General features: G+C 42.1%; 4 protein-coding genes across 6 annotated transcripts in view; all 4 read right to left on the reverse strand.

Moving 5' to 3' along the window:
• Nucleotides 1-24,775, reverse strand: part of LOC148105779 (protein NLRC3-like) — a 342,596-nt gene that overhangs the window by 66,644 nt on the left and 251,177 nt on the right. The window contains exon 5 of one of the 2 annotated variants that reach the window (XM_087838921.1): nucleotides 15,873-16,049. In XM_087838921.1, the coding sequence (XP_087695047.1) occupies nucleotides 15,873-16,049 (177 nt within the window). The remainder of the gene's footprint in view (nucleotides 1-15,872; nucleotides 16,050-24,775) is intronic. The other variant, XM_087838923.1, reaches the window with a different exon arrangement.
• LOC148105781 (uncharacterized) lies at nucleotides 216-2,550 on the reverse strand. Of its 2 annotated transcripts, none has more exons than XM_087839021.1 (2): nucleotides 2,297-2,550; nucleotides 216-1,526 (listed from the first exon to the last, which is right to left on the reverse strand). In XM_087839021.1, exons 1-2 carry the CDS (start codon nucleotides 2,337-2,339, stop codon nucleotides 973-975), a joined length of 597 nt encoding a protein of 198 aa, XP_087695147.1. In that variant the 5' UTR covers nucleotides 2,340-2,550; the 3' UTR covers nucleotides 216-972. The 2 variants fall into 2 exon arrangements, with proteins under 2 accessions (XP_087695147.1, XP_087695146.1); XM_087839020.1 differs by having other exon boundaries at nucleotides 1,473-1,526; nucleotides 1,609-2,550.
• LOC148105782 (protein NLRC3-like) lies at nucleotides 21,151-22,160 on the reverse strand. The gene is made up of 2 exons (XM_087830694.1): nucleotides 21,423-22,160; nucleotides 21,151-21,206 (listed from the first exon to the last, which is right to left on the reverse strand). The coding sequence occupies exons 1-2, from the start codon at nucleotides 22,120-22,122 to the stop codon at nucleotides 21,151-21,153; spliced, it is 756 nt and encodes a 251-aa protein (XP_087686820.1). The 5' UTR covers nucleotides 22,123-22,160.
• On the reverse strand, nucleotides 22,120-23,304 carry LOC148105783 (NLR family CARD domain-containing protein 3-like). The gene is made up of 2 exons (XM_087830700.1): nucleotides 23,097-23,304; nucleotides 22,120-22,955 (listed from the first exon to the last, which is right to left on the reverse strand). Exons 1-2 carry the CDS (start codon nucleotides 23,302-23,304, stop codon nucleotides 22,186-22,188), a joined length of 978 nt encoding a protein of 325 aa, XP_087686826.1. The 3' UTR covers nucleotides 22,120-22,185.

The following is a 24,775-nucleotide window of genomic DNA, read 5'->3' on the forward strand; positions in this document are numbered from 1 at the left end:
CTAGTCTGTACACTGGGGGCTGTCTCCCTATACGTTCCTTGACTGTGAAAATCTCATCGGTGTAGGTCTGCTCGTATCCTTTTCGAAACTTTCCTCTCAGTTTTGATATTCGTACAGTGTCACCAATATTAAATTTAAAGCACAGTTCCTTCTGAGGCCTCGTTTTGTACAGCGCGTTAAAGACCGACTTCTCATTATCCCTATTCACCTCTGCCGGAGCCATTTGGATAGATCTGTGATAAGCATTGTTATATGCTTGTGTGAGATCTGGTATGACATCTACATATCTCCGGGAGTTGGCTGATGTTAAGTACTTCCACATTCTACCCTTGAAGCTACGATTGAATCTCTCGACAATACTGCATTTAACCTCGCTAGCTGTTGAGAAATGCTTGATATTATATCGCTTCATTAGCTGTTTAAAGGTTGTATTATAAAACTCTTTGCCTTCATCTGTTTGTAGTTTCACAGGGATCCTACCCTCACTAAGTATATCCTCAAAAGCAGCTGATACAACATTCGCTGTCTTGTTTGTTAGGCATCTAACCCATGCGTATTTTGAGAATACATCTATACATGTTAGCAGATATCTCACATTATCATTATCTGCCACATATTCACACATGTCAACCAGATCGGCTTGAAACTGTTTGTCGATCCCTGTCACCAATACTCTATTTCTGGGGAAATGGATCCTCACAGGTTTATGGAGTGTGTAAGTGTCGTCTTGTTCTAAATAATGTTTGACCTGAGATATTGGAGGTGTTACACCTGATGCCTCCCCTGCCGCTATACGTAGCTTATTTAAACTGGCCAACCCCGCAGGATGGGCTGGATCATGATATATTTTATGCAATGTGCTTTCCATGACTGTGCAAACCACAAATGACTAAGAAGTTAGTGTTAACACGTCTTTTTATTTAATTTTCACACAGACACAATCACAGACAATGGATACTTGAACACCACACATTAAACCAGGTGTCTCCCACCCCAGTAGTTTCCAATCATGCGGAGCATGGCAGGTTTAACACGTCGGGCGCAAGTACTTGCTTCTAGCAGGTCCACAATGTTGTCATTAATGGCGCATACTATATTTCGCTCTGATCTCAGTTCACACATGAGGTGTTCTGCAACTCTGCGGATTTGTGTTCCAGTCCCATCTGTGGTGTTTGAGCGTACAAACAGCCGGATGGCTGGGATGAATCGGTCAGTCTTGAGCCTTATCATCACATCGTCATAGTAGGTGTCGAAGAAATACTCAGACAATTCCTGCAAGCAGCTGTGTTGCACCTGACTGGGGTGGCCTGTTTGGCATCCGTAACATGTCTCTTGTAGAAACTCATTCAGCGCCAACATCAACAGGTGGAGAGTTGCGAGTTTGATGTCGATTACAGTTTCCTCCCACAGGTCTGATATGAGGGGGTCCTGCGAGCATGATGGTGAGGGTGGTGGAGTCTGGGGGGTCGGGATTAGCAGCCCTATTGATGGTGACTCTGACAGGTCCCACGACGGCGTGTCATTCTCTGTAAAATGAAAACCACAAGCTCTTAATTTGTCACATAGATACACACGCAACCCCACACACACCCCGCACATTAAACCTACCAGTTTATTGTTTAGTTGTCGGAAGGCCTTATGATTTTAGGTTTGCACAGGGTAGCAGGCAAACCAGTCTTCGGACAACTCGCCAGATCGTCAAAAACAAGGCGTTTTCTAATACTCTCGTACGCAGTGTTGAGTCTGTCCCTCTTGATCGCGTCGTCAATCTGGCTAAACAGACGCGACAAACCTCTCCAGTCGCACCACTGTATAAAAAACAAGTCCTTAAACCATCTTGTGCGCTCTTCAAGGTTTAGAGGGTAAGGATTTAACCTCCAGTTTTCAAGCCCTCTGGAAGCAATAAGACTATCCCTGTCATCACATACACTGAGAAAAATAAAGTCTTCAGGGCTGCGATTGAAACGATCAGCCTCAACCCTGTAAAGCTCAGGGCCTGATGCACTGTTCCACTGGGATACATACAGCACCTCTGGGAAGCCCACATTGTCCAGGTCCGCACACACTACGGTCCGGAAGAGCTTCCAGTTTTTGGTAGAGATGCTTTGGGGTTCCCCCCAAAACAATCCCTCGCCACAATCTACACCAAGCACAACTGTCCCTTCGGTATATTTAATGGTATACACATACCCTTCAGCGCCGCGATATTCTAACTTAAATACAGTCCCATCTACGGCGTTTTCACTGCGTTGCTTTTTACGTTGAGGACCCCGGCTGCATACTCCTGTAGACATACCTAGAACGCCTGTGGCATGGGCGATGTCCTGGCTGGGTGTCATGGTTGATACAGATGGTATTCTGTGCTCCTTAGGTCAATGAGTCGGTGGGGTCCTTAGCGCGATGTGTCTGTGCTCCTTAGGCCGTGGCGGTGATGGTCTTAGAATGTGAAAGGATCACTTTTATACCTATATAACCTAAGCCATCCCACTAGGAGGAGTCGTTACCGCCCAGAGGGTGTGTTTTCACACCTGAACGCGCATGCGCCGAGCACCCCTGAACGCGCATGCGCACACGCACGAATCTGGTCAAACCGGGGTGAGGGGGGGAAAAAAAGTGCCATTGTATTACTACTACCATCATTAAGTTTGCAGATGACACCACGGTGATTGGCCTCATCAGTGACAACGATGAGGCCGCCTACAGGGAGGAGGTGGATCGTCTGGCTGAGTGGTGCGACAGAAACAACCTGCTGCTTAACACTGAGAAGACCAAGGAGCTCATCGTGGACTACAGGAGGAATGCTGACCCACATCCACCCATCCACATTAAGGGGACGGCTGTGGAGCGTGTGAGCAGCTTCAAGTTCCTGGGAGTCCACATCTCCGAGGATCTCATCTGGACGACCAACTGCTCCAAGATGGTCAAGAAGGCTCACCAGCGCCTCTTCTTCTTGAGGACTCTGAGGAAAAACCACCTGTCCTCAGACATCCTGGTGAACTTCTATCGCTGTACCATCGAGAGCATCCTGACCAACTGTATAACAGTCTGGTATGGGAACTGCTCTGCCTCGGACCGGAAGGCGTTGCAGAGGGTTGTGAAAACTGCCCAGCGCATCGCCGGAGCACCACTTCCTGCCATAAAGGACATCTACAGGAAGCGGTGTCTGAAAAGGGCTGGGAAAATCATCAGAGACCCCAGTCACCCATCACATGGACTCTTCACCCTCCTGCCCTCTGGGAGGCGCTACAGGAGCCTCCGGACTAAGACCACCAGGTACCGGAACAGCTTCTTCCCCACAGCTGTCAGACTCCTGAACTCTGCCTCCTGACATCTGACCCACGTTAAACTCATGGACTGGACATACACACACCCACAACCACCTACACACACACACAATGGACAACCGTACCCTCAAACACACAATAATAACATGGACTGAACCACCATTCACAACCACTAGCACTTTATATAGCCTCTGTAGAAATTATCCACATATCTCACTTATCTTAACTGCACTACTGTATAGTTCTGTGTAAATAATCATACGATAATTTTTAATCCTACAATCCTACAACTGTTTATAACTTGCATAGTTCACATTTCTGTATAACTGTATATCTCAGATTTCTGTATAGTTTTTTATTTCATATTTATATCCTGTTCATAGCCTGTACATAGCTGTACATAGCTTGTACTCACTACAGCCTGTACATACTTATAGTTATAGAATATTCCTAACATACTTCATACCGTGTACATTATAACATACCATAATAGACCCATTTCTGTAACATACTTACATATCTATATTATTGCTAATATATATTGTAATATATCTATATCACTAAAGCACTTCTGGATGGATGCAAACTGCATTTCGTTGCCCTGTACCTGTGCATGTGCAATGACAATAAAGTTGAATTCTATTCTATTCTAATTCTATTATGCAAACAACAAAGTTTTTTGCAGCTGTTTACCTAAAAATGCAGCCAAGGCGTTTTTTAAAATTGTTAAGATATATATATATATATATATATATATATATATATATATATATATCTAAAACACTTCTTCAGCAGAGAATCAGAGAGGAGAAACACACAGATTTTCTTTCTAGCAAGGGCAGCCTCCGGAGCTCGCACACCAAGAGAATCCAAGATTCGCAAATGAGAAACTGCGCCAGTCTTTATTTATACTTCAGTGTGTGTGTCAGAGTGTGACCCCATAAACGACTTCCCTTAACCTGCTGGTCTGCAAAGTCCAACAGTTCATCTATATGTAAAAAATGCACTTAGACTAAAACTGACATAGCTACGGTAATCCTTCCGTAAAACAATAAGACCTTTCCCATGCTCCTAGGATGTGGGGGTGAACGCCAGAACACCCTGGAATGTTACAGACCTCGTAGGATGAGACATTCTTTCAATATGCCACCAACTATATACTTCTAAACACAAATGATTACATGCAATATTCTACCATATGCAAACTTATATCATTAAAGATTATACTGACTACTAAGTACAATTTTCCATTGAAAAAAATAAACATTTCAAACTATTTACAGAACAATCAGCTGTTCTGCATCAAATCTGATGACACAAATTATTTGTGCCACTGCAAAAAATAATTTCTGTCCACTATGAGATAAAGGAGAACAACAGCCTGATACCTGCAGGCCTGACAACAGGAGATGTATCACTCCACATCAGCCGCTTTGCTCGCTAAAACACCGGTGTCGGCACATAAGGACGCTGTCATAGCCTGTCAACCATGTTGATTAGCTGCGTATATACGAATGTGAATCGCATCATTGGCTGGACTATGGGATAAGGTGGCATCGTTCTAATCCCATACGGGAGCAGCCAGTAACTTACTATTAACTACTCGATTTCAATCAAGACGCAACCTCTCACGCTTTCTCTCTCTCTCTCACACACACACACACACACACACACACACACACACACACACACACACACACACAAAAGATTTCTGTAACATTCCTGTTAAATCAGAAATAAGATATTTGGAAATTCATCTCACAAAGGACCAAAAAGTAAATCGGTCGTTGAATGTGGAGAAGAAACTAAAAGAATTCAAGACCAAACTGAACTCTGGGCTTTTGTCACGGTTCTGGGTCATTTTGATCCAGCATTTTCAGTTCTTATATTACTTTGTATTATGGTTTGTATCCCGATGCTTTTGTTATGCTTTGTTTATTGGTATTCTATGTTTCTGTTATTCTTAGTGAGGGATTCGTTCTTAGGTTGTGTCTCGTGTTTAGTATAGGTTCAGTGTCAAGTCTGCGTCTGTTTCCTGTTTTATTGTGAAGGGTTGTCTCATGTCAGTGTGTCTAGCTTTGCTCCCCATATCTCGTTAGCCCAAACCCTCCCAGCTGTGTCTCCCTCCTGTTTCTCTTTCCCTGATTACTCCCTGTGTATATAGGCCCTGTGTTTTCCTGTGCTCTCTGTCGCATCGTCCCCTCAACTTGCTGTTTGTTATGTCCGGTCCTCAGCGTCTTGTTTTTGCATTGATTTTTGTGAGTTTTATTTGATGAGGAGTTTGTCCAGCAATAAAGCTGCGTTTTCAGTTTAAATCCCATCTCCAAGAGTCCTGCATTTTGGATCCACCACTTCTGCCTGCCTGCACACATCACAACATGACAGCTTTAGAGCAATTTATCAATTTAGGGAGAATTTATCTAACAAAAATGGAAAGTTTACCAAGATGTATCAATCCAACGCACACTAATGTCATTCCAGATAAATGAACAAAAGCTATTAATCAAAAACTTAAATTTTATCTGGAGAAATAAACCTCACTACAAGTACAATTATTGGGTTACGGCATTTACCTGAAAATATCTCGATTGTTTGATACTTAATGTGTTCATCAAAGCTGGATGGGAGGAACTGTTATGTATTTAGTAAAATCAGTTTATATTTTTGTGGTAAAGTAGAGAACACCAAGTGTGGTGTATGTGCGCATTGATATGCCTGTGCCTTTCCACAACATGGTTAATAAAGTAAGTTACTAACAACCAAACAGGTGTTGTTACTTTACCAGTTAAGTTATAAGAGAGAACATAACAAACTGGTTGAGATCCTGGATTAAAGAGGGAATGGGAAGGGAAGAGGAATGCAGAGGACTGGTCGGTTTGTGAGGTGGTGTGAGGAGAATCACCTGAAGCTGACTGTGGCCAAAACAAAGGTGCTGGTGGTGGACTTTGGCAGAAACAGATCCCTCCTCTGTCTGCACTGGTGGGAATGATGTTGAAATAGTCACATCCTTTAAGTATCTGGGAGTTCATCTGGATCACAAGTTGGAGTGGTCTGCCAACATGGACGCTGCCTACAAAAAGGGTCTGAGCCAGCTTTACTTTCTACGAAGGCTCAGATGGTAAATGGACCACCTGGAGGAGGTGATCTGTGACACACTGCTGTCAATCATGGACAATGACTCTCACCCCCTCCATGATACACTGGACAATCTGCACAGCAGTTTCAGCAACAGGTTCCTTCAACCCCGCTGTCTGAGGGAACGTTACAGGAGATCGTTCCTTCTGCTGCCTTCAGACTCTTCAATTCATCCACTTGGGTCAGATCCACACATGTGGAACAGAAATAATCACACCTCAATGCAGCCTGTCACTTTGTACACCACAATATATTTGCACACATACTTATCCTTTTATACTGGTATGTATATTTATGCCTATATTTCTCTATTTCTCTATTTATCTGAATATTTATCCATCATAACTCTGTTTCTACACTCACTTTATATGAGTGCTTGTTGTTTCTTGTATATTTGCTGCTGTGACAACTCAGTTTCCCTCCTGGATTAATAAAGTTTCTCTGACTCTGAAATACAGTGAGCCATTATATTTGTAGTTTCTAACTAACAATATGACTAAGCCTCGGCTCGGTTGCTGAGCCTAAATAAAGGCTCAGCAACCGATAAAGCCACAGCACGTCCCACTGGCAGCTGAAGGAACTTTTAAACAAAGGCCTTTGTAATTGAAGCTTTATTTATACAGGTCGGCTCATTGAGACTCAATGTCTCATTTACAAGAGAGACCTGTTCCAGACAAACATATTAAAATTACAACAATAAAAGAAAAGTTTGTGTAATGTACTCAGTCACGTTAAAAACAAGAACAAGTTCCCAAGGATGGTTTCACAAAAACACGTGTACGTCTTTTGAAGTCCACAAGTGAAATCAACTGAGAGCCTTAAATCCTTTGGTTATGTTTTCCATGAAGACGGAGCAGAAAAGGAGAACGCCTTCTTCCCAAGCTCTGCATGAACTGATGGAACAGTGAATGTAATGATGTCCTGAGACTGCAGGCTATGACTAAACTGTTTGCCTAACATGTACTCTGATAAATAGGAGGCAGTAAACCAGAAACAGATTTATAGATAAAATGATACTAATGGACCATCCTGTGTAAGACCAATGAGGACCAGTTAACCAGAGAACAGAGTACAGTGGTGTGTTAAAGGTTTACAGACAGTTATAAAGCTTAATGCCCCATGATGGACAAAATCCAACAGATGAAGAGAGCGAGCAGAGTCATTCATATAAATCATGTCACTGTAATCCAGGGCAGGTAAAAAAAAGGTGGCAGCAACAAGCTTTTTCCTCTGAAACATGATCTGTTCCTGGAAGAGAAGCCCAACTTCAGCCTCAGTGTCTTTATTAGATGTTCAATGTGTGGCTTATAGGAACGACTGTCATCAATCACAATACCGAGGTATGTGTACGAGGCCACAGTTTCAATAGAAATACTTTGAGCAGATACAGGAGAAGGAAATAAAGCCGGACCCTCTTTCTGTTTGTGAACAACATGACTTTGTTTTTTTTCTACATTTAAAGCCAGTCTGAGCCAGCTGAGACTGAATACTATCAACAGCTGCTGTAATGGTTTGAAAACTATGTTGATGGTATAAAATGAACAGATGCATTTAGATTTTGTGTCACACCGTTGACATAAGTAGCCCAGGACAGAACCCTGTGCACTTGTTTAGTGACATTTAAAAAGCTGGAAGAGAGACCATTGAGCTGAACGCACTGCTGATGTCCAAAAGAACATTAGAGAAGCAGCCAGCTGCTCGGTCTGAAAGGCCTATTTCCAGTAATCTATGACATAAAATGCTGTGGTCAGCAGCTCAGCTCATAAACCAAGGGACTGGGAGCAGCTGCTACTGAGTGTTGCTGGAGTTCCTGTGCTGTTAGATCCTCATCCTCTCCACGCACCTTGGAAGTAGGTGAAGTTGTGCCAGAAGATTTTTTTGTTGTGGTCAACAGTGTCAAAGGCTTTTGATAGATCAATAAAAAGAGCTGCACAGTAGTTCTTTACATTCAGCGCTTCATAGATGTCTTTGAGAACTTTTTATCGAAGCAGTTCCAGTACTGTGTAGTTTCCTAAAACCAGACTGGAAGGGAGATAAAATCCTATTTTCATCCAGATGACTTTGAAGTTGATTGTTTACCAGCCTTTGAAGAACCTTAGATAAGACACAGAGTTTGGAAATTGGCCTGTAATCATTAACTGTTGAAGAATCACCAGCTTTCAGTAGGGGAGTACAGAGGCACACTTCCACATCTGTGGTAAAGCCTTCTGTTGTAGAGAAAGATTAAAAATATAAGACACTGGCTCAGCTATGATATTTTCAGCCAAGTGCAAGAAGGAAGGAGAACGATTGTGAGGACGAGTTTCTGGTGTTGTGCTTATTCAAAGCCTTACAAACCTCTTCTACTGTGACAGGTGTGAAGGGAAAGGTATCAGTAACCAGGAACTACGAGCAGAGTTGTGTGCAAGAGGTTTACCATCAGATACTGTGCTGAACAAAGAATAAGAAGCAACAAAGTGTTTGTTAAAGCAACATTTCAGTTTTGTCTGACACAGGAGTGGAGTCGATATTTAAGTGAGGAGGTAGCTCTGAGGAGTCACAGCTGGCAGAGACACTTTATAGTTTGCCAAAACCTCCTAGAGTCGTTTGGACTGTCAGTCGTTAAAGTAAAAAATAGTCACATTAAATCTTGATGATGGAGGCAGTAATCCGATTACACAGCTAATGAAAACGTAGCCAATCAGCATCAGAGCCAGACTTCCTGCCCAGGCCTGGTTTCTCTCATGTAGGAGATCGGCCGGTACTGAACCAAACCAGGCCTGTCCCGACCTTTCACCCTGACCTGGCAAAAAGGGGCGTGTCTGTCCACAAAGTAGACACAACTCTCCTGTAAATATTCCCAAACTGACATTGTCAGCCTGTTTAATACGACCCCAGTTAAAACTGATGCGGGGCTCGGAGCGTGAGATTTTAGTGTTTCTCACAGCACCAACTATGCAGTGATCACTCAGGTCGTTGGCAAAAACTGCAGATGTGGAAAACTTACGCAGCATATTAGTTAAAAAAGGTCAATAAGAGCAGATTTATCTGGGTGTTTAGGATCAAGGCATGTGAGGCTTTAAATAATTTGAGTTAGTTTTAAAAACAAGCAGCGTGCCTTAAAATCATCAGACACAGAAGAAAGCCAGTCCCAATTAAAATCATCCATCTGAAAGACGTCATTAAAATGCAGTTCAGATAAAAGTTGAACCAGAGACGGTGATGTGCTGGGAGAAGCAGATGGAGGCTGATAGCAGCCAACAACAGTCTGATTTCCAAACAGATCAATAGTTAAGGCCAAGATTTCAAATCGCTGAGGTGCAGATCGAGAGAACAAGACTTGAGCAGCAAGACAGACCTTCACATAAACTTCCAGACCTCCGCCTTTTCTGGGACAGTCTGAGTGCTAAATGTTAAATCCATCAGTTGCTACGTTTTTATCCAGTAAAGATTTGGAAAGTCTCAGAAACAACAATGATACCAGCACCGGTTGAACAGGCCCAGATTCCAATCATATCCATGTTAGGAAGCACACGACGTGATGCATGTGTAACCCAGACAGTTTTTAACATCTGCTGGTGTTTCACATTCAGCCAGAGGCCCAGGGTTAGGTTGGATACCAGACAATAATAAAAGCATCGTTATTAGACTCTAGAGCTCGTATTATAGCTGACACCACATGTAGAGTTTAAGTTCACACAGAGACGATGACATTTTTCTAAAACCAGCAAACAATAAACAAGAAATGTAACAAGAGTTTCAGAAGAAGCTGTTTTACAGAGAAATGATTCCCTGAAGACAAAATTATTATTATCATCCTTTATTTCTCCAGGTGAAAATTTAATTGAGAATAAAAATGTTGTTTTCAAGAGAAACCTGGCATCATGGGAGAAAGAGTCAAAAATACATCATAATTCAAACAAATACAAAATAGGAAAAACATCCTACATAAACTTCATAAAGTTTCATTAAGAGACTTTGAACAATGGACATAAAACTTCCCCCCAAAACAACAGAAACGTACTGCAGAAACAGAAACACATTTGAAGATAATGAAAGACATTTATCCCTCTAAAGAATGACTTAGACTACGATTTAATATGAATGAGAACATGTTCATAAATAGATTAAACCAAAGATTTCATCAATCCCTGATTTAGAAACAACAGAACATTTGGTTTGAATTCACAAGATAAGAATGACGACTGAGTTGGAAGATTGTTTTATGTTTAGTCAAATCTTTCATACATAAAGTCGGATTACAAAATCATCCCCTAAGTTTGTTGTTTTATTCAAGGAATTGAAATTATAGAGAAAATCTGTGAAATGACTTAAAGAAAACTTCAGCTGTGGATTCCAGCTGTGTTCGTAGTTCTGCAAACTTTGACCCCACAGAGTCGAGCTTTTCAGTTCAATCAGCTGCATTTCGATGTCCTCTGTGTCCAACCAGTTAATGCGACACAAATCCAGCTGCTCATTAAAGCTTTCTGGTTTGATCAGAAAAGAAAACATTGGTCCAAACACCTGAAAGTCCCAAAAACACATTGTGAATTCTGTCTCGAGTATCCGGATGTATCCGAGTATTTACGTGGTGCTGATGCTCCTGGAGCTTTTGAAGTTTTTGAAGTGTCTGAATGTGGAACTTTCAACATTGCTTGAAAAAACTGACGGCTAGCAACGTCCCTCTCACCGGTAGGCGAAGTTATTTTTAGCCAATTACAAGTTGAATCTGGTAGTTGGGGTTGTTAGCTAAGATACTGTCATTAAGAAGAGGCACAACTAATGTGTCTATGTGAGCTAATTTGCGATGTGCACCGCTGGCCCGGCCATTTATTTTTTAATGCACCTTCCCAGATTACTTCACTGCGTGTCGTGCCCAGGGCTGGACTGGGACAAAAAATTGGCCCGGGCATTTTGACTAGAGACCGGCCCCCCAGGTATTAGAGCCATAAAGCCTTTGAATGAAAACAAACACTGTTGTGACAGTGATGTACAGTCTTGTTGGTATATGTATGATTTCTATACATTTTACATCAGATGAAAACTTTGGTTGTACGATTCAGATAATTATTCATTAAAAGTGAGACATTTTAAATGAGAATAAGAAAGAAAAGTATTTCTTTGTGCCCCCCTTTCCCTGTTAATACCCTACCTGCCCCCCTCGCAAAACTTTGCTAGACCCGCCCCTGCACAGTTACCAGCTGTCAGCTACTTAGAAAAGGATCCTGGTGTTATTTGTCTCTCAGAAACAACATAACTTCCCTTCAACTCATTCATGTCACCTAAAAGGTAAACCTGTTTCTCCATCAGTGTTCAGCTCTGATGATTCAGTAAGGACATCTCCTGCTTTCATCTTCATGTTTCCCTCTCACCACATATCCAAACCGACATCATGACCAGCAGCTTTACAGCTGTGGCTCCAGCAAACATCAGCTGATACTAGAAATTAATATTAAATAAATTCTAACAACAGCTGATCAAGCTTAAAAGTGCTGCTGTTGTTTAGCACGACATCCGCTGGTTTCCTCTTTCTGGCGCAAAGTGGGAGATAAAAAAATCAAGAGAGAAAAGCCGATCAGCTGATCATTGATCAGTTTCATGATTGAAGTAGCAACAGGAGAGGGAGGGGAGAGAATGACAGTGTAAAGACACAGAATAAATCCAGCTTTGTGTCTTTTCCATTCTAGCTGAAGTCCGAGAAAAAACTGTGTTCCTTCTCAGCTCAACACGAAACGTATTTCTCTGAATACGAGACGATTCTGTTTTTTTATGGGACGGTTGGAAACTCTACTAAAATAAAGTTCACTATCAGTAAAATCATAGCACCCACCCAGCTGTATAGAAACTCCGTCATGCTAGCTAGTACGCAGTACGAGTTATTGTAACTGACTGTAAAAAGTCAGCACAACGAAAATAAACTCCACCTAAACTTGGTTTATATCTGACCCAGATAGACTGCAGGTCATAACTTCTTACCTGAAGTTCAGTTCACCTGACACCCGGACCGGCGGCCGCCTTGGGTCTCCTCCTGGGTTGCCGACCCCTGCTCTAAAGCATCTGATTTGGATTCCTGAGATCAAATATATTTTCCTTTGGCTTTGTTTTCTTCCCATTTGTGGCTTTAATGTAGTGTTACATCCTGTTTGTTTGCTTCCATCTGTATACATGTCCAGATTCACTGTTAAGTTTCTATTCTTACATTGCTGTGTGATCACTGTTCCCTCTGCTAACTGATTTGACCTTTTGTATCTTACACTGATACTTGTCATATTTGTATCTGCGCCTAAAAGATACAAAGTTTTCCATGCTAAAACACAGCTCCACCTCCTGCAGTTCTCCCTCTGAACCACTAGATGTCTCTGTTATCTAAATGAAGACGTGCAGCACAGCAACCACAGCAGAGCTCAGATCACACGTGTCCTGTTATTATGTATAAAAGCATGAAACAGGTGAGACAGGTGGGATCAATATTAATGTTGTGGAAATATATGAAAAAGCAACAGAAGAATGAAAACATTTCGTGTTTCTAGAAAGATCTTTCAGCTCATAGCTGCTCACAGACTGTATTTACAAGTGACAAACTGCAACTCTACAGTACATCTACAGTATATATCAAATATATTCTGTATTCAAATCTATTGAGTGATGTTTGAAAGTCTTTCCAGGTGAGTTTGATTCAGGAGGGTCTGAAGCCAGAGTCAGACAGAGACTGTGCAGAGACTGTAGAAGGACAGAGCAGCAGCAGAGCAGTCCAGATACACTGATGATCCTCTGTCAGATCCAGAGGGACACACAGGGATGATGCTGGACTCTACATTGTGTCTGACAGTGGAGCTGTTCTCAGAGCAGTTCACTCATCTGCACTTCTTCTCATTCCTCTGTCAGTCACTGCTGGATGAAGCTCTCCTCTCCACCTCCCAGTAACATGGCCCAGTCAGAGCGTCTCTACACACAAGCTGCCACTGCTTCAACCTCTCTGGATCATCAGAACACAGCTCCTCCTCTCTCAGCACACACACCGTCCTGTTTACCATCATCACCTCCACCTGCAGAAAGAAGAAGGAAGAGCAGAGGAGATAAACGAGTGTTTCCAGAGACTCTTCATCAGCTGTCAGTCAGTGATGCAGCACATCCAGTATAAAGAGCAGCAGGGACTTCAGTGCTGGGACTGTACTAGGACTCATTGTTGCTTCACTTTTTCTAATCTTTGGATTTTTATTGAAGTTGATGAAAATGGTTTTCACTCCTAGTTTGAGTTTGGACTTTCATTCATTAGAAGAACCTTGGTGTGTCCACTCTGAGCTCTGTAGGAACCCCAACAACAAGCCCAACAATCCAGATGGACGGTTCCAGCTGTTAACTGGAGGAATTCCATCCAAACATCTGCTCTCACTAAATTCTTCATCACCTACAGACTGTGTTCTTCACTGCTTTAAACTTGGAAATGAATGCAGTCATTGGTCTGCATGCTGCTTTGTTCAGAGAGCTGATTGGCTGTTGACAGCGTTTGATCAGAGTGAGTCAGCCGTTACCATGGTGACCATAAAGGTCGGAAACAGGAAGTGTTCATGTCCAATCCTGAAGACTGTCACCATTCTCCTCTCACAGCTTCACTGAGAAGCTGCAGCTTTACAGGAAACACTGGATCTTTGTTTCATACTGACTGTGTTTAGTACAATACTGCTGACAGCACCACCCACTCACTCCATCACTCTACTGACCACAGAGTCTCCAGTCTGTAGTCGGGACTCTGCTGAAGATCAGACAGCTGCTTCACATCTGGATCCTTAAGGCCGTTTCCCCACAGGTCCAGCTCTCTCAGATGGGAGGGGTTGGACTTCAGTGCTGCTGCCAGATAATCACAGCTGATCTCTGACAAACCACAGAACCACAATCTGTATAAAGAATGAAAGATGTAAGTTTATTAGACAAAGTGTGAGCTTGAAATCATTCAGTGTTTCATCATCTGTTCAGAGCTGAAGAAGGTTCAGAATGTAGAAGTTTAGAAAATGGAAACTCCAAACAGCTGAAGCCAACAGGAAGCAGCTTCAAACAGGGTTTCAGACTATATGTCCTGATGCAGCCAGTTGGATTTTGGAGATTTGAATCTCTGTTCTGTGACTAAGTCCTTGAATCATTTCTTCCAGTTTGTCCAACAAATACTTTTAACAAGAAGTTCCCATCATATGGAAACAAAGGTTAAGTGTCCTATGGCACTCAGTGATGATGGTGCTGTGGCCCCACCACCTCCACCTCTTTGTAAAGGAACTAACTGTCATCTGAAGCTTCAAATGGAACTAAGACTTCCTCCACTAGGTGGCAGTGTCTGATGAGAAAGTGTTAGTAGAGCTGGCCTGGAGTCAGAAACAGGAAGATGCAGGATTTGGGCTGAAATGGGGGAAAGTGGTTAGCACTAGTGCCTTAAAGCAAGAAGGTTGTAGGTTGAAGCTTGTTGGCCTTTCTGTGGAGGTTGGATGTTCTCCCACAGTCCAATGAAATGCTGCTTAGGTTCATTGGTGCTTCTAAATTGGCTGTAGGTGTGGATGTGAGAGAGTGCTTCTCTGTCTCTCTCTGTTGGCCCTGTGATGGACTGCTCACCTGTGCAGGTGGACCACGCCTCTTGCCCTATGACAGCTAGGGCACAGGCTCCAGCCCTGTGAGCCTAAGCTGAATAAACAGTTAGCAAAAATTCATAGATGGCCTGAAATTCCCCAGTTAGCAGTTTGGTAGATAGCTATGACATGCTAATCCCATCCAGCAGCTGTATTCTACCTGTAAGCTGATCCCTGCTGAGTCAAAGCACTTTTTCATATACAAATTACAACCTTTAATAGAAACCTATTGGTCAGCATCTTATTAGCCTGCTGTTAGCTTCATTCCACAGAAAACTGAGAGAAACTAACAGAGTTGATAAAGACTAAAGAGAAATGTGCTGATTTAAAGCCTTTGAAGTGCTTCAGATGATCTCTGTCCACTTCTGTCCACTCATTCATTCATGTAAGCTTTCTAATGCAGCTTTGATCTTCACAGTCTGCTTTATGAAACTCATTCTAACCCTTAATGTCAGAGTGTTCCTCCTTCTCTTTCCCATCATTCATGCTGGCAGTGGAGGAGATTTGGATGTTGGACTGTGTTTTGGATGATGTGTGTATGTTTGTGTTGGACTGCTGTCTGTAAAGCAAACGCACATTTTGCTTTGGATTTCAGTGTCACACAGACTTTAAGGTGGAATGAAGATTTGGAGAGTTTCACAGTGAATTATCCAGTGGAGGATTTTTCTTCTTCTTTGAAGGTTTGAAATGTGAACATTGTTCTGCTGCAGTCAATGGACTAAACCAGAGAAGAAGAAAACAGACTTTACCATGAAGATCCTCAGTGTGGATCAGTATAATATCAGCCTGATGTCTGCAGTTTAGTGTCAGCACAACTTTCACATCATATTCATCTCAGCACAACTAAAACATGCTGACTGACCCCAGAGTTTCAAGTCCACATCCTGGACTCTCCAGGAAACCACACAGATGCTTCACTCCTGAATCCTGCAGGTTGTTGTTGAAGCTCAGGTCCAGCTCTCTCAGATGGGAGGGGTTGGACTTCAGTGCTGCTGCCAGATAATCACAGCTGATCTTTGACAAACCACAGTCCCTCAATCTGTATAAAGAATGAAAGATGTAAGTTTATTAGACAAAGTGTGAGCTTGAAATCATTCAGTGTTTCATCATCTGTTCAGAGCTGAAGAAGGTTCAGAATGTAGAAGTTTAGAAAATGGAAACTCCAAACAGCTGAAGCCAACAGGAAGCAGCTTCAAACAAACACAACAAGAGAAAAAACTCTGAATGTTTCACATTAAAGTCGTACATTTCTCATAAAAACAGGACAAAGACTTGAAAAAGTCGTGTTTTTCCTTCCAGGAACCACAAGGCTTCACTTTTAAAGGTGAAGTGTGAAAGAAATGGACATATTTGAAGTCCAACACCTTTTTCCAGTCACATTATTAAAGCAGACAAACTACAAGCTCATTTTCATTCCAACAAGTAATCTTCTGACCTGGACTAACAATACTGGTCTCTATGTGCAGCTGGCTGTGAGACCAGTGCTCAGGGAGCGTCTACAAAGTGCAACACTGAAAGAACATCACACACTCGCTGTGTCCCATTTCAGGGTCTGCACGCTTGAACTACGCATTTTAAGTGCGGTTACGTCACCGTCACGCGACGACGGCTGTCCCAATTCGAAGTGTACTTCAAATACATACTCCAAATGCGCCGTCAATTTCCCCAAATACCAAGCGTGGTCCGGTGCACGCTTCATGGTCCCATATATCCCACAATTCATAGCGCGGCGGTGGGTGTGGATAATTTTGCCGCAAAATACGGCAGAAGGGAGCGGCCGAAAATTGAACTGTCAAAAGTAAGTACTGAACATGACGTCACTTATTCATGTGCGAATGTTTAATAATGAAGAACATTAAAACATTGCTGTTGGCCACATGTCGGCAAAGTTATGTGACACTAGTGATGTTCGTACTTTCAGCATTAACTTGGTTTTAAAGCCTCTACTTCTAAATATACATATAGTCGACCTTAATCTTACAGAGAATCTGATGATTTTATGGATAATTAAAGTCAGTCATATATCCACAAACACAACAAGCTGAAAGTCTGTGATATATATATATATATATATATATATACGTATATATATACAGTGGGGCAAAAAAGTATTTAGTCAGCCACCGATTGTGCAAGTTCCCCCACTTAAAATGATGACAGAGGTCAGTAATTTGCACCAGAGGTACACTTCAACTGTGAGAGACAGAATGTGAAAAAAAAATCCATGAATTCACATGGTAGGATTTGTAAAGAATTTATTCGTAAATCAGGGTGGAAAATAAGTATTTGGTCAATAACAAAAATACAACTCAATACTTTGTAACATAACCTTTGTTGGCAATAACAGAGGTCAAACGTTTACTATAGGTCTTTACCAGGTTTGCACACACAGTAGCTGTTATTTTGGCCCATTCCTCCATGCAGATCTTCTCAAGAGCAGTGATGTTTTGGGGCTGTCGCTGAGCAACACGGACTTTCAACTCCCGCCACAGATTTTCTATGGGGTTGAGGTCTGGAGACTGGCTAGGCCACTCCAGGACTTTCAAATGCTTCTTACGGAGCCACTCCTTTGTTGCCCGGGCGGTGTGTTTTGGATCATTGTCATGTTGGAAGACCCAGCCTGGTTTCATCTTCAAAGTTCTCACTGATGGAAGGAGGTTTTGGCTCAAAATCTCACGATACTTGGCCCCATTCATTCTGTCCTTAACACGGATCAGTCGTCCTGTCCCCTTGGCAGAAAAACAGCCCCATAGCATGATGTTTCCACCCCCATGCTTCACAGTAGGTATGGTGTTCTTGGGATTCAACTCAGTATTCTTCTTCCTCCAAACACGACGAGTTGAGTTTATACCAAAAAGTTCTACTTTGGTTTCATCTGACCACATGACATTCTCCCAATCCTCTGCTGTATCATCCATGTGCTCTCTGGCAAACTTCAGACGGGCCTGGACATGCACTGGCTTCAGCAGCGGAACACGTCTGGCACTGCGGGATTTGATTCCCTGCCGTTGTAGTGTGTTACTGATGGTGACCTTTGTTACTTTGGTCCCAGCTCTCTGCAGGTCATTCACCAGGTCCCCCCGTGTGGTTCTGGGATCTTTGCTCACCGTTCTCATGATCATTTTGACCCCACGGGATGAGATCTTGCGTGGAGCCCCAGATCGAGGGAGATTATCAGTGGTCTTGTATGTCTTCCATTTTCTGATGATTGCTCCCACAGTTGATTTTTTCACACCAAGCTGCTTGCCTATTGTAGATTCACTCTTCCCAGTCTGGTGCAGGTCTACAATTCTTTTCCTGGTGTCCTTCGAAAGCTCTTTGGTCTTGGCCATGGCGGAGTTTGGAGTCTGACTGGTTGAGGCTGTGGACAGGTGTCTTTTATACAGATGATGAGGTCAAACAGGTGCCATTCATACAGGTAACGAGTGGGGGACAGAAAAGCTTCTTACAGAAGACGTTACAGGTCTGTGAGAGCCAGGGATTTTCCTTGTTTGAGGTGACCAAATACTTATTTTCCACCCTGATTTACGAATAAATTCTTTACAAATCCTACCATGTGAATTCATGGATTTTTTTTTCACATTCTGTCTCTCACAGTTGAAGTGTACCTCTGGTGCAAATTACTGACCTCTGTCATCATTTTAAGTGGGGGAACTTGCACAATCGGTGGCTGACTAAATACTTTTTTGCCCCACTGTATATATATATATATATATATGTGTATATATATATATATATACACATATATCATAATAATCTGACAATACTATAATATTGGCCACATTATATTTACATTACCATAGTGAGATGACTTTAGTCTCATGAACAACATTAACTAATTGTTATTTGCTAACTAATCTTAAATGACTGTTCAGTACAGAAATGAAGCCCAACAATCATGTTTTACAGTCCTGTGGTCTCAGCCTCAGATACTCAACTAATCAAAGTGATGTCAGAACAAAAATGAATGGCCAACAAAACAATTTTCTCCTTCATTTCTGTCACACAAAGCTGTATGTAACGTGTCTCGCGGTTAGTATCATGGTTGCTAGGCAACCTGAACAGCGCGACGAAGCATAGACCGTCCCATTTCACAAGCCTCTCACTTCCGCACTTCTCGTACTTATAGTACGCACCGTACGTAGTACGCGTAGTGCGCGTACTTCAAGCGTGCAGACCCTGAAATGGGACACAGCCACTAATTTGCTTCCATCATCCAACCTGAAGAGGAAACAGAGTCGGCTCCCTTTCAAAGTAAAAGCTGCTCCTTTTGGACACAGTATCAAAGAAAGTCTACAGTATAACATAGAAAAGACAGAACAAAGTTTTGGTTGTTTTTAAATTGTGCAGAAATGAAACTACACTAAGCTCAATTATGTGACAGACATTTCATCCCATGTCAGTTTGGCCTCATCCTGGGCCGGATTATCCAGCACACACTCTGACCACAGGCCCAGGGGCCACGCACAGCTGGGCTCCATCCAAGAGACAGGAAACAAACCAACACAATAATAAAAAGCACCATGTGATCTTCTTACATCTTCAAGACAAACATAGTAAAAACATGAGCATATTTGTTTCCTGATAAAATGATGTGACAGGTAGAACAGAGTAAAGTGGTGGTGTTACAGCCTTTCTCCCCTCTGCTGCCGAGGCTGTTAGTCTCTCCCAAACTCAGCTACAGGACTTCCAAATGAATGAAAGCAGCAGAAGTGGCTTTACAAATGAAAGAGGAAGAGGAGAAGAAGAGGAGAGGGAGGCCACCCTGACCATCTCTCCAGCTGAAAACATCACACTTCCATTAAAGTTGGTGAGAAAATGTTGAGCAGGATGAGCTGCTGGCTAATCTGAAGGCTGTAGCAGCAGCTCACAGTCACAGTGGATTTCCACTCATGAAAAAGCTCTGGCTGCTTCATTTCTCATCTCATATCAGAGACTTTAATGCTTCACTGAAGCTGTACTGTGATGCTTCCATATTCCAGTGAGGCCTCCATAATGATTTCAGCTGTTCTGTACACACACTGTGTGCCCTGTATGGCTCAAAGTCTCTGCAGCCTGTTTTTATCTGCTATCATCAGATCTTCATCATCCTCATTCACATCCCTCACACACTCTACAGCCTCATCAGCACTGACTTCATCTTCACTGACAGATGGAGCACAACATGAACCTGTGGAGGCTGAAACACTGTTCTGTCAAACATCTCCCCATCACCACTCCACTTCTGTCAGCCTTAAATGAACCCTGCTCAAGTCTGTCACTTCTGTTTGGAGCCAAAAGAGGTTAAAGATTATGCCACTACATTCTTGTCTAGAAAATATTAAAAGTGTATTTGGTGATACACAAAAAAGGGTAAAGTTTAAGTATAGTTTGGGTCCACACATGTCCAAACCCTGGTGTGTAGGCCTACTTAGTATTGAGAAAAGCCCACTAAAAGAACGCCTACCAGAACAAAGCAGTGGTTTTGACTTGATCAGCATTAACCCCGTCCCCTGACTTTGATGGGGGAAGCTTACAAATAAAATGTATTTATGAACAGCGATGCAGGGCCAGGAGTAGCAACGTGAATTAAATAAATACATCATTAAATAATACATTAAATGTGTCAGTAAAATAATTAAAATAGAAAACAAAACAATAATTGATTAAATATCTAATCAACTAATTAGAATTGTACATAAATAAATAATGAATTATTTTAAATGAAATTAACTGATTATTCATTATCAATATGTTTTTTTTAATTAATTACTGAAATAAATAATTCATTAGTGATGTATTTATTTAATATAACCATCAAATTATTGCTAGTTTACTCAAAATAAATTTAAGACATCAATATTAAAGGTTAAATTATGATAATGAATACATGCAACTATAACTGATGACATAAGAATTTGGATTTTTTAAGCTAAAGCGAAGGTGCTGACTCACTTGGCATGTTACTCTCAACTCCTCCCTAATAACAATAACATAATTACACTTTAGCCACAAGAGGGCAGCAGCATTAATACAAGTCGCATGTATATAAAGGTACAGTGATTATATTACAGTGATTTTGACAAAAACAAAACAGAAGTTCATGGCAGTGTGTTTTTCCATAACATACCAACCAAATTAAATAATAAAAACTTTATAACTTACAGAACTTTTTTAGAGGTTTTGACCACTGGCAGCAGCCTCAGAAGAGCCTCCTCTAAAGGAAAGTATTTCCTCAGGTCAAACACATCCAGATCTTTTTCTGATGACAGTAAGATGAAGACCAGAGCTGACCACTGAGCAGGAGACAGTTTATCTGTGGAGAGACGTCCTGATCTCAGGGACTGTTGGATCTCCTCCACTAGAGAACGATCATTCAGTTCATTCAGACAGTGAAACAGATTGATGCTTTTCTCTGCAGACAGATTCTCACTGAGCTTCTCCTTGATGTACTGAACTGTTTCTTGATTGGTCATTGAGCTACTTCCTGTCTGTGTCAGCAGACCTCGTAGGAGAGTCTTATTGGTCTGCATTGAAAGACCCAGGAGGAAGCGGAGGAACAAGTCCAGGTGGCCATTTGGACTCTGTAAGGCCTTGTTCACAGCAGTCTGGTGCAGAGATTGGAGTTTTGGTTTATCAAATAATTTAGACCACATGGACGTTGTTTGTTGTTCTTCCAGCAGATTGAGTCCAGAGTTGATGAAGGTCAGATGGACATGAAGAGCAGCCAGAAACTCCTGAACACTGAGATGAACAAAGCAGAACACCTTGTTCTGGTACAGTTGTTTCTCCTCTTTAAAGATCTGCGTAAACACTCCTGAGTACACTGAGGCTGCTCTGATATCGATGCCACACTCTGTCAGGTCTGGTTCATAGAAGATCAGGTTTCCTTTCTGCAGCTGATCAAAAGCCAGTTTCCCCAGTGACTCAATCATCTTCCTGCTCTCTGGACTCCAGTGTGGATCTGTCTCAGCTCCTCCATCATATTTGATACTCTTGACTTTGGCCTGAACCACCAGGAAGTGGATGTACATCTCAGTCAGGGTCTTGGGCAGCTCTCCTCCCTCTCTGGTTTCCAGCACATCCTCCAGAACTGTAGCAGTGATCCAGCAGAAGACTGGGATGTGACACATGATGTGGAGGCTTCGAGCTTTCTTGATGTGGGAGATGATCCTGCTGGCCTGCTCCTCATCTCCTCATCTCTTCCTGAAGTACTCCTCCTTCTGTGGGTCAGTGAACCCTCTGACCTCTGTCACCATGTCGACACACTGAGGAGGGATCTGATTGGCTGCTGCAGGTCGTGTTGTTATCCAAAGGCGAGCAGAAGGGAGCAGGTTCCCTCTGATGAGGTTTGTCAGCAGCTCATCCAATGAGGTGGACTTTTTTGTTTCAGTCAGGATTTTAGTTTTGTTGAAGTCCAAATTAAGTCGACACTCATCCAGACCATCAAGTATGAACACAACCTGGAAGTCTTCAAGCCTGCAGATTCCTGATTCGTTAGTTTGATTAAAGAAGTGATGGACAAGTTCCACCAAGCTGAACTTTTCCTCTTTCAGCACATTCAGCTCTCTGAAAGTGAATGGAAATATGAACTGGATGTCCTGGTTGGCTTTGTCTTCAGCCCAGTCCAGGCTATATTTCTGTGTTAAGACTGTTTTCCCAATGCCAGCCACTCCCTTTGTCAGCACTGTTCTGATTGGTTCATCTCTTCCAGGTGAGGCTTTAAAGATGTCTTCTTGTCTGATTGTTGTTTCTGGTCTGTCTGGTTTCCTGGATGCTGTTTCAATCTGTCTGACCTCATGTTCATCATTGACCTCTGCAGTCCCTCCCTCTGTGATGTAGAGCTCTGTGTAGTTCTGATTCAGAAGGGTTGGGCTTCCTGCTTTAGCAATCCCCTCAAACACACACTGGAACTTCTTCTTCAGTTGGGCTTTAAGTTCACGTTTACGGAGTGAAGCAAATATTTCTGAAGGTAAGAAATTCAGAAACAAATATTATATAATAAATATCATAGCCTTTCAGTACCCTGAAAGGATGAATGTCTATTGGTCCATTTCTTGAGCTATTAGGAAAGATCAATATTCAGTCTTTAGAGAAATTCTCTTACTGCTCTGCAGATGGTCAGCCATCTCATGCTGCTTAAGTCTCCTCAAGAAGTGGAGTGTGATCTTCAGAAATGGTTCTCTGCAGCTCTTTCTTTCATCTTCATCCTCACCTTCAAACATCTCCTCATCCTCCATCTGGCTCTTTAACGTTTCTGGGTGATCTGGACTCAGAAGCTTCTGGATCTTCTTCAGCTCGTTCTTCACAAACATAGTGATTCAGTCAATCAGATGACTGTCATGGTGAAACTTTGCTAGTCCTGGTGATCCCACTGAGAATTAACAACTCAGTTTCCAGATGTCTGTAGTTTTCTGCTCAGTTTCTTTAGTCCCAACAGCTCTTACCATCTCCTGCATAAAGCTTTCCCTCCATGCTCAGATGCCCTGGAACAAGGTGTTCTCTTTATATCAGTGACTGGTTTAAAGTGCCAACTTGCAGTGCTCGCCAAACTTTGTGTCAGCAAAAGTAGTTCTAATGTTTCTTACATTTCTTACATTTTTTACATTTTTACACACACAAATCAATGAACGCAAAAACAAACTTTTCAGATATTTTGTTTTACAATGTTACAAAACTCAGTTCACAACTACACAGTCTGATTTACAAGTACAAAATATTTATGACCACAGTTTGAGCCGATGTATGTCCCGAGTCTGTGGACTCAGTAGTTTTGTTTTGATTGTTATTGTGTTTTGTTACAATTTCATTCTGATTAAGATTTTCTAGTTCTGAGGTTTTGGTTTCTGTGTTCCCTCTGTACTGTGTTAGTATTGTGTCTCTGTGTTCACTTCCTGTTTTATTTTGACAGTGCCATGTCCTACGTTAGTGTGTCTACTTTTGCTTCCCCTTGTCTGGTTATGTCCAATTAATCCTGCTGTGTCTCCCTCCCTTTTCTCATTCCCTGAGTGTTCTTTTGTGTATATGAGCCCTTTGTTTTCTCCTGCTTGTTGCTGGTTCGTCTGTGTTATCTCCCCGTGTCTCCGTTTCAGGTTTCAGGTTAGTTTTTTAGTTTTTTCAGTAGAGGTTATCTTAGCTTCTGCACAGGCCATCTCCACTGCACTTCACCGTTTCAATAAAGCTCACTCACTTCAAAGCAGTGTCGGCATCTTGGGTCCTTTATTAAATTCAACATGGCTCGCCCCGCTAGCCATGACATAAGATGTGAAAACAACATTCAAAAAACATGAGGGACAAACAGGGAATAGTTTTAAGGTGCAGGGCCAACAAACTGAGTCTAGCCATAAACTCAGAGTTGATTGAATTAGCATTTTGAATTGGCTGATCTGAGTTACTTCAATCAAGTCTATGTTCACTTTGAGTTAAGATTATACGTGATTAATGTAAAAGAAAAAAGCCATAATCAGCAACTGATTCTGATTTTGCAGGTTTTCAAATCTAAACGGTACCCATCCCTAGCTGGCTGTAGTTAAACCTTTACTTAAAAAGCATCCCTAGACCCAGCTGTCTTAGCTAATTATAGGCCAATCTCCAACCTGACAATCCTTGAAAGAGTAGCTTGGGGGAGACAATCAGAGGTAGTGTGATAATCTTAGGTTACAAACTACCGCAGTCCACTCCAGAGGTAGTAACGAGTTACATTTACTCCATTATGTTTACTTGAGTAAGTTTTTGAAAAAAAAATGTGCACACATGTTAATGTTAGCCATTTAAATATTAGCAGTT

This window comes from Neolamprologus brichardi, chromosome 3, assembly GCF_056152115.1.
Source record: "Neolamprologus brichardi isolate AB-2024 chromosome 3, ASM5615211v1, whole genome shotgun sequence".
NCBI classification, from domain to species: Eukaryota; Metazoa; Chordata; class Actinopteri; order Cichliformes; family Cichlidae; genus Neolamprologus; species Neolamprologus brichardi.